This window comes from Prionailurus viverrinus, chromosome E2, assembly GCF_022837055.1.
Source record: "Prionailurus viverrinus isolate Anna chromosome E2, UM_Priviv_1.0, whole genome shotgun sequence".
Lineage (NCBI taxonomy): Eukaryota > Metazoa > Chordata > Mammalia > Carnivora > Felidae > Prionailurus > Prionailurus viverrinus.
This window is the reverse complement of record NC_062575.1, coordinates 29883356-29893795: the sequence shown is the minus strand read 5'-3', so window position 1 is coordinate 29893795 and position 10440 is coordinate 29883356. Positions and strand designations below refer to the sequence as shown.

Below are 10440 nucleotides of genomic sequence, written 5' to 3'. Positions count from 1 at the left end.
ACCTCAAACTGGTTTAAGCAAAACCGAAACATATACCAGAAATTAAACACATAAAACAAAACGCACCCTGGATATACTAACTCACTTAAATGGCACATCCTAGGGATGGCTGGATTTGGGTTCTGTTGATCTGAGTTCTGTTTATCCCATTTTACAGAAGGGGCCAACTGAGGCTCCTGGAGCCAGCGAGATTAGGCCAACAGGCCCCGTAAAAGAGATTGGTACTCCAGGTGGGCGTGGCCCTCAAGCAGAGAACCCTGCCTAAACTGTCTCTCATTGGGGTGCCCTGCTCTGAAGGAGAAACTTTCGGGGCGGGGGAGTTATACGACCAAAGAGGAAGAGCCAGATACCTAAAGGGGTGGGGCCAGCGCTCAGGGGGCGGAGCCAGAGCTGGGGAGTTCAGAGCCAGAGGCGAGGCCAGACGGCCTCTAGGTGACTCGCGCCTGCGCGGTGGCCCCGCAACAGCGCCGCGGGCTGGGACTCCGGTGAAGCTCCCCCTAGGAGGTCTCGACGGGTGCTCGCTCCGGCGTTTCGCGACGGTCGCTGGGTCCGGTCCGACGCCCTGCTGAGCCATGAGCAAGTGCGCGGAGGCGGCGGCGGTGGCGGCCACGGTGCCGGGCGCGGGCATGGGGCAAGCCGGGCTGCGGCCGTCCATGGTGCCCCGCCAGGCGTCCTTCTTTCCGCCGCCGGTGCCCAACCCGTTCGTGCAGCAGACACGGATGGGCGCGGCGAGTCGCCTCCAGGTGAGGGAGCCGGCGGAACAAGGGGCGAGGAGGAGGAACAAGGGGAGAGGCGTGGGTCTGACGGTGAAGGCAGAGGTAGGCGAGGGGCTTGAGGCCGAGAGGAAGCAGATCGGGGGGAGGGGCGTGGATCTGACAGGGGAGGCGGAGCCAGGAGAGATAGGTGAGGGATGTGGGTCTGAGAGAGGAGGCAGATCCAGGGGAAGGGCGGAGATCTGACAAAGGAGGAGGAGCCAGGTGAGAGAGGTGAGGGATATGGGTCTGAGAGAGGAGACAGATCCAGGGGAGGGGTGTGGGTCTGAGAGGGGAGGCAGGTCTAGGGGAGGGATCCAGCAGATCCAGAGCAGATCCAGATCCAGAGCAGGTCTGAGAGGGGAAGCAGATCCAGCAGAAAGATGTGGGTCTGAGAGAGGAGGCAGATCCAGGGGAGGGATGTGGGTCTGAGAGAGGAGGCAGGTCCAGGGCAAGGATGTGGGTGTGAGAGGGGAGGCAGGTCTAGGGGAGGGATGTGGGTCTGAGAGAGGAGGCAGATCCAGGGAGGGATGTGGATCTGAGAGAGCAGGCAGATCCAGGGGAGGGATGTGGGTGTGAGAGGCGAGGCAGATCCAGTGGAAGGATTGTGGGTCTGAGAGAGGAGGCAGATCCAGGGGAGGGATGTGGGTCTGAGAGAGGAGGCAGTTCCAGGGGAGGGGTGTGGGTCTGAGAGGGGAGGCAGATCCAGGGGAGGGATGTGGGTCTGAGAGGGGAGGCAGATCCAGGGGAGGGGTGTGGGTCTGAGAGGGGAGGCAGATCCAGGGGAGGGATGTGGGTCTGAGAGGGGAGGCAGATCCAGGGGAGGGGTGTGGGTCTGAGAGGGGAGGCAGATCCAGGGGAGGGGTGTGGGTCTGAGAGGGGAGGCAGATCCAGTGGAAGGATGTGGGTCTGAGAGAGGAGGTAGATCCAGGGGAAAGGCAGAGATCTGACAAAGGAGGAGGAGCCAGGTGAGAGAGGTGAAGGATGTTGGTCTGAGAGAGGAGGCAGATCCAGGGGAGAGGTGTGGGTCTGAGAGGGGAGGCAGGTCTAGGGGAGGGATGTGGGTCTGAGAGAGGAGGCAGATCCAGGGGAGGGATGTGGGTCTGAGAGAGGAGGCAGGTCTAGGGGAGGGATGTCGGTGTGAGAGGGGAGGCAGGTCTAGGGGAGGGATGTGGGTCAGAGAGGGGAGGCAGATTCAGGGGAGGGATGTGGGTCTGAGAGAGGAGGCAGGTCTAGGAGAGGGATGTGGGTCTGAGAGAGAAGGCAGATCCAGGGGAGGGATGTGGGTGTGAGAGGGGAAGCAGATCCAGTGGAGGGATTTGGGTCTGAGAGAGGAGGCAGGTCTAGGGGAGGGATGTGGGTCTGAGAGAGGAGGCAGATCCAGCAGAACATGTGGGTCTGAGAGAGGAGGCAGATCCAGGGTTGGGATGTGGGTCTGAGAGAGGAGGCAGATCCAGGGGAGGGATGTGGGTGTGAGAGGGGAAGCAGATCCAGTGGAGGGATTTGGGTCTGAGAGAGGAGGCAGGTCTAGGGGAGGGATGTGGGTCTGAGAGAGGAGGCAGATCCAGCAGAAAGATGTGGGTCTGAGAGAGGAGGCAGATCCAGGGGAGGGATGTGGGTCTGAGAGAGGAGGCAGATCCAGGGGAGGGATGTTGGTGTGAGAGGGGAGGCAGATCCAGTGGAAGAATGTGAGTCTGAGAGAGGAGGCAGATCCAGGGGAGGGATGTGGGTGTGAGAGGGGAGGCAGATCCAGTGGAAGAATGTGAGTCTGAGAGAGGAGGCAGATCCAGGGGAAGGATGTGGGTCAGAGAGAGGAGGCAGGTCTAGGGGAGGGATGTGGGTCTGAGAGGGGAGGCAGGTCCAGGGCAAGGATGTAGGTCTGAGAGAGGAGGCAGATCCAGGGGACGGATGTGGGTCTGAGAGGGGAAGCAGATCCAGGGGAGGGCCCTTGATATGACAGGGGCAGTTGTCGGAGGGGAGTGTGGGTGTGACGGGGGGTGGGGGGGGTTGTGAGTCTGAGAAGCAAAGGCTCTGAGGAAGAACGAGATGTGGGACCTAGGAAGTGAGGGCTTTTGAAGGGACCAGGAGTCTGGAATGGGCGGAGGTGTAGGTGTGAGAATTGAGGACAAGTGGAGGATGGTCTGAAGGTATGTGAGAAGAGAAAATGCAAAGAAATGTGGGTCTGATAGGTGAGTCCTAAACAAGAGAAGACTGAGCAGGCCAGTGACACAGGAAACATTCCGTGCTGAGAAGGGAGATGAATCTGTGACAAGAACTTCAACTCGAGTTTGTTAGTGTGGAGTGGGGGTGGGGGGGTGGTGGGAAATCTATAGGAGAGTGGCCTTGGGGGAGTCTTTTTTTTTTTTTGCCTTAGGGAAGGAGAGGAGGCAGTCTGGGATGTGAAGAGTGAGGGAGAACGCAGAGAACCCGGGTCTGGAATTAGAACAAGGAAAGAAGTAAGGCTGGGATGATCTAGCTGAACAGGGGCATCAAGGGGAGGAAATCCGAATCTAGGAAAAGGGATAACGTGGGTCAGCTTAACGTGTTTCAAAAGTCATCACCCTGGATCATTCTTCACTCAAACACATCTAGAGTCAACACTTCTTCAAACTTTTTTCCACTGTTAAAAATTGCTGAATACAAAAAGGAAGTTTCCTTTTCTTTCCTTTTTCTTGTAAAGCGCTGCTTTTACCATTAGCAGTTACAACTCCCTCTTTGGACTTCCTCTTTGGTAAAGTTAGCGATCAAAGAACAAGATAGGATGTGCAAGCTACATTTGTCCTGTGTCTTCTGCATGAAAAAAAAAGGGGGGGGGGGTTCATGTTTTCCTGTCCATCTCACACGTTTCTTTACTTCAAATCTGAAATAGTGCAATATTTGCATAGCCCACTTATATGTGCTGAGACCATTGTCCTCCACAGTGGAGGCAGGTTAGAGTAATGGGCATCTGTTGAAGAAGGGTGTGAGAGAGGAAGAGGAAGATAATGTAGTAATACCTCTTTGTAAAGAAGCTAAATGTTTAAAAATTTGACCCTAGTGTCTTTAAATGGACAGATATTCCCTTTGTATCTTAAAATTTCTGAAACACTTCTAAATACATTGACTATCATACAGGATTAGTTTTAGTCTGATTTGGTCAAATCAGTCATTCTTCAATGAAAGTATGTCTATTTGGCTTTATATTTTGGAGAGAGGGTCAAAGTGGTATATTTATATTTATTTATATTTATATTACATCGAGAGTAAATTGTTTTGTTTATCTTTTTATACATGACCTGTTATTGTTTGGAGAGCACTTTCAAATAACTCTACAAGGGCTGTAGTGTAATGGAAAGATCACTAGTCTTAGTCAGAAAACCTGCTCAGGCCCCACCATTTATTAGTTGTATGACTTTGGCCAAGTTACTTAACCTCTCTGAACTTCACTTTCCTCATTGATTAAATTCGGATAGTCTTACATCAAAGGAGGGTTAAAATTAAGTGGGATAGTGTGTGAAAGAATCTGGACTGTTTGCTGATCTTAATATTGATAGCTATGCTATTTGTTGTCTACAAATTTTATACTCTACTTAAAATTTACTACTTCTATTGAACGGAGTTGAATATAGTCTAGGTTTTTTGTTTTGTTTTGCTTTTGTTTTTTAAATTAAAAATATAGACCAGAGATACCAGAGAGGTTTCAATGTCTTGAACAGTCTGGGCAAAGGGAAGATTTAACTAGGCTTGGTTGAAAAACAATGTTATCTATATTACCAAGTTTAAAAGGTGGATATACTTTCATTTAAGTATGACTTACTATGATCAATTCAGACTGAACTTAACCTTGAATAATGATCAATATCTCGCTTAAGGACTGTTGTCACTTGTGTATCTCCCTGTAAGACTTAGCTTTGCCCTTCCTCTTCTCTTTCTGACAATTTAAGGGTCTGCCGCTTAGTGGCATGGAAATAAGTTGCCTGGCTTTCATTTCCTCAACAGAATATGGAATTGAAATGAGTGTTTGGTAGTAACTGTGGGGCACTTACCACACCAACAATATTTTTTGAATGTCTATTATGTACCAGGCACAACTCTAATTTCTGGAGATACAACAGTGGACAAGAGAAATAAGGACCCTGCCTATCTAAAGCTTATGTTTCACTGAAAAAGTTAAACAAATACAAAAAATATGAAATTCCATGTTTTAATAGTCCTATGAAGAAAATCCAGAGGAGATAACCCTGAGAGTGTTGAAAGAAGGCCTCCCTCCAGAGATGATGTACCAAATGGAAATATGGTGGAGAATCCTTTTAATTTGTCAAAAGGTTCCTCAAAAATGGTTTATTTACTGTTAAATACCATTATTTGTTGCAAACCTGGAAATGGCACATAAAAAAGTTGCCCAATGTTTGACAACTTAATTAAATTTTGTATTAGCTACTAATTGTGAATGTGAGTAAATTGTATGAATATACTATAACTTCATTCTAACTGTCTGTTCAGGGTCTATGCTATGGTACTTTCTTGCAGTAAAGGTTATTTCTAGGTCATTTGCAAGACTGTTTGCAAGGCTTATTTGACCTGCCTTGGAGGTCACCCAGTGCAAAGTCTTTTCTCCACTGGTGTTTGTCAAAAACAATCAGAGGCAGTTGCTTAACATGACAGCTGCCTGAGGCAGTGAATAAAGATTGGAACAAACAATAGGCTTAACCAAAAACCTTACAAGAAAAAGCTAGGGAATGAGATGTCCTTAGGGGACTTTAAAAAGATTTGACATATTCATAGGAATCTAGAAGGGCATCCACTTATATCGGTCTGTGTGTATACCCAAGGCTATACATGTGACCTGAAAACAAGACAAAACAAAACAACAGAATACCCTAAGCTCTCACCTCTAGCTAATCTTTAGGCTTTGTACAAACAGGAAGTAAAAGCTAAGGCAGAGCTGTGAACTTCTTCTTGGCTGTGTGTTGAAGATATGCTCCAACATACACACAAGAGATTGTTTGCAAACACTGGGAAACTTATTGGTTCTAGGCATGTAAGGAAATCTTATTTAATCATTAGCTGACTACTAAGCTAATTGGTCAGAGACTTCAGTAGCCACACATGACACATGACAAAAAATACAGGCTTTATAGAATTAGTTCATAAAAGTCACTGAACAAACAAATAACAACAACAAACAGCAACAACAATAAACCCTGGTGATGGAAGAGAATACGATTTTCAGAGTTGTCATATTATTTAAAATGGTTTTTAACAAAAACAATTGCAAGATATGCAAAGAACAATAAAGTATGTCCCATAAATAGGAAAAATAGCAGTCAATACAAACTATCCTTGAGGAAGCCCAGATATTGGACCTACTACTATCCAAGAACTTTAAATTAGATACTTTAAATATGTTCAGATAACTAAAGGAAACCATGTCTAAAGAACTAAAGGAAAATATGAGACAATGTATCACCAAATAGAGATAGAGATAGAAATTATTAAAAAGAACCAAGGGACACCTGGGTGACTCAGTTAGTTAACCATCCAACTTCGGCTCAGGTCATGATCTCGCAATCTATGAGTCGAGCCCCACATTGGGCTCTGTGCTGACAGCTCAGAACCTGGAGCATGCTTCGGATTCTGTGTCTCCTTCTCTTTCTGCACCTCCCCCACTAGCTCTGTCTCTCAAAAATAAATAAACATTAAAAAAAATTTTTTTAAAGAACCAAATAGAAATTGTGGAATTAAAAAGTACAATAGGTGACATGAAAAATTCACTAGAGGGACTCAACAGCAGACTTGAACAAACAAAAGAATCAGCAAATTTAAAGATAGAGCAATTGAGATTAACTAGTATGAGGAATATAAAGAAAAAAGGATACAGAAAAGTGAGCAGAAAAAAGATACAGAAAAGAGACCCGTAGAACACTATCACGTGTATCAACATAAGCATAATGGGAGCCACAGAAGGAGGCAAAGAATAATTGAAGAAAAAATGGCTGAAAACTTTCCAGATTCAGTGAAAAAAACATTAATTTTCACATCCAAGAAGCTTAATGACTTCCAAGCATAAATAAACTCAAAGATAAACTATACCCAGAAACATCATAATCAAACTGTTAAAAGCCAAAGAAGAAGAGAGAATCTTGAAAACAGACTCACCATATACAAAGAGATCTTGAATAAGATTAATGTCTGATTGTTCATCAGGAACCATGGAGGCCAGAAGGCACTAGGATGATACACTCAGTGTTGAAAGTAGAGGTTGCCAACCAAGAATTATAGAGTCAGAAAAACTCTCCTTCAAAAGTAAAAGGGAAATTAAACAAAAACTGAGAGAATCTGTCCCGAGCACACATTCCCTGAAAGAGATACTACAGGGAGAACTTTGGTTGAAATAATACTGGAGAGCAACTCCAATCCAAATGAAGAAATAAAAAAAATACTGGTAAAGATAACTGCATGTATAAATATAAAAGACAATATAAAAATAATTTTTACTTGTAAATCCTTTTGTCTTCTATGTGATTTAAAAGACAACTACATAAAGCATTGGAAATACGTGTTGATAAACATATAGTATATAAAGATGTAATTTGTATGACAATATAAGCAAACAGGAGGAAGGAGGAGATAGAGACATAGAAGCACAATTTTTGTATACTATTACAGTTAAGTTAGTATTAATCCAAACCAGGTTAGTGAAGATGGGAACACTTACAGCAACCACTAAGAAAATAATTTTAAATGAAGTGACAAGGGAATTAAAATGGTACACTATAAAAATATCTGTTTAACATAAAAGAACTTTATGGAGAAATATAGAAATGAAAATACATAAGATATGTAGAAAGCAAATAGTAAAAGAGCAGATTAACTCTTATCAGTAATTACATTAAGTATAAATGGATTAAACACACTAATTAAAAGGCGGAGATTGGAAGAATGGATTAAAAATATATAATCCAACTCTATGCTATCTAAAAAGACACACTTCAGATTCAAAGACCCAAATAGGCTGAAAATAAAAGGACAGAGAAAGATATACCATGCAAACAGTAACCAAGAGAAAATTGGAGGGGCTATATTAATATTAAATAAAACAGATGTTAAGACAGAAATTGTTACTAGAGATAAAGGAGGACACTTTATAATAAGAGGGTTGATTCATCTGGAAAATATAACAATTAGAGCCATATATGCACCTAACAACAGAGCCCCAAATACACAAAGCAAAACAGATTGAAGGGAGAAATAGACAATTCAACAATAGTAGTTATAGACTTCAAGTCCCTACTTTCAATAGTAGAACAGTGAAACAGTATAAACAAGGAAAAAACTTGAACAACACATTAGCTAGCCCTAAGATATATACATGTATATATACATGTCTCTATATATACATATATATATATATATATATATATATATATGTATATATATAGACACTCCATCCAGCAGCAGCAGAAAATGCATTTTTCTCAAGTGCCCATGGAACATTCTCTAGGACAGAGAATTATAGTAGGTCATAAAACATGTTTCAGTAAGTGTAAAAGAATTACAAGAATATAATGTATCTTCTTCAACCACAATGTATCTAAATTAGAAAAAAATAACAGAGGGTCACCTGGGTGGCTCAGTCAGTTAAGCGTCCAACTTTGGCTTAGGTCATGATCCCATGGTTTGTGGGCTCGAGCCCCGTGTCAGGCTCTGTGCTGACAGCTTGGAGCCCGGAGCCTGCTTCAGATTCTGTGTCTCCCTCTCTCTCTCTGCCCCTCCCCCACTCACACTCTCTCTGTCTGTGTCTTTCTCTCTCACAAATAAATAAACATTAAAAAAATTTTTTAAAAAAGAAAAAAATAACAGAAAAATACTGGGAAATTCACAAATATGTGGAAGTTAAATTACCCCTAAAAATCAATGATTCAGAGACGAAATCATAAAAATTAGTAAATACTTTGAGATGAATGAAAATGAAGACACTATACAAAAACATATGTGGTTAGCATCATCTTAATACCAAAATCTGGAAAAAAAAATGTTATAAGGAAAGGAAGTTACACACCAATTTCCCTCATGATCCTGATATAAGAACTCTTAAACTATTAGCAGGTCAAATATAGCAATGTGTGGAAAGGATAATATATCTTGTCCATGTTTGGTTCATCCCAGGAATACAAGGTTGGTTTAACCTACAAAAATTTATATTTCAATGTAATTTATCATATTAGCCAAACATATGATAAGAAGCATACGATAATTTCAATGGATGCAGAAATTTTGATAACTCATTTGACAAAAACAATATCCACTGATGTTTAAATAAATTTTCAGGAAAATAGAAATAAGAGGGAACTCTCTCAATGTAATAATAGGTATCTATGAAACACCTTTAGCTAGCATCATAATGGTGAAATAGTGAACCTGTTCCCCCAAAGTTTGGGAGCAAGACAAATATCTTGTTCAACACTTCTGTTCAACGTTGAAGTGGGGGTCCTAGTCAGTGCAATAAAATAGGAGGAGAAAGAAACAAAAGACATACAGATTAAAAAGGAAAGAGAAATAAGCCAGTCAGAGAAAGGCAAAAACCATATGATTTCACTTATATGTGGAATCTAAGAAACAAACAAACAAAATGAGCAAAGGGGAAAAAGAGACAAACCAAGAAACAGACTCATAACCATAGAGAACAAACTGATGGTTACCAGAGGGGAAGTGAGTGGGGAGGGTGGATAAGATAGGTGATGGGGATTAAGGCACCTGTCTTGATGAGCATCAGGTGATGTATGGAATTGTTCAATCACTATATTGCACACCTGAAACTAATGTAACACTGTATGTTCATTATATTGGAATTTTAAAGTTTTAAAAATTAAAAATAAAAAAGCAGAAAAGGTATAACTGTATTTATTCATAGATGTCATGTTTGTATATGTAGAATATCCTAAAGAATCTGCAAAATGACTAGCAACCAGAATTAATATGTGAAGTTGACTAGGTTGTAGGGTATAAGCGTAAAACTTAAAATCAGTTATAGGTCTATATACTAGTAGCAAGCGATTGCCAAATAAAATTAAACGATCTTATTTATAATAGCAATAAAATAATGTTAAATAATTAAGAATGTGTTTAACCAAAAATATGTAAAACCAGTACACTGAAAACAACCAAACACCATTGTGAGAAATTAATAAAACTTAACATAAGTGGAGAGAGATATATCATGTTTATAAATTGGAAGAATCAATATTATTATGGTGATAATTCCTTCCAGATCGATCTATAGATTCAATAAACCCTATAGATTCATTGAAATCTCAAGAGACTTTTTTGTTTGTGTGGAAACTGAAAAATTAATTCTGAAATGTATGTATGGATGAAATGCAAAGGATCTAGAATAACCCAAAAAAAAGTTTGAAGAAAAACCTGCAGAACATATACTACCTGATTTCAAGACTTACTAAAAAGAGTGACAGAAGTGGAGAGGATGAGGTATTGACAGAATAGATGAATCGATCATATCAACCAATAAATGAACCATAATAGAGAGCCCACACATATGTGTTCAACTGATTTTTAACAGAGTTGCCAAGAAAGTCATTATGGAGTATCAGGTCTTTTCAACAAATAGTGTTGGAACAGCTAGATAAAGCTGTGGACAAAAACAAACCATGATCCCTACCTCACACCACACACAGAAAGTAATTTAAGA

General features: G+C 42.0%; 1 protein-coding gene across 1 annotated transcript in view; it reads left to right on the top strand.

Annotated features, from left to right (window-relative positions):
- Positions 1 to 407: 407 nt before the first annotated feature.
- Positions 408 to 10440, top strand: part of LPCAT2 (lysophosphatidylcholine acyltransferase 2) — a 70066-nt gene continuing 60033 nt past the window's right edge. Inside the window, exon 1 of the mRNA XM_047836298.1 lies at positions 408 to 743. Coding sequence (XP_047692254.1) covers positions 573 to 743 — 171 coding nt within the window. The 5' untranslated portion in view covers positions 408 to 572. The remainder of the gene's footprint in view (positions 744 to 10440) is intronic.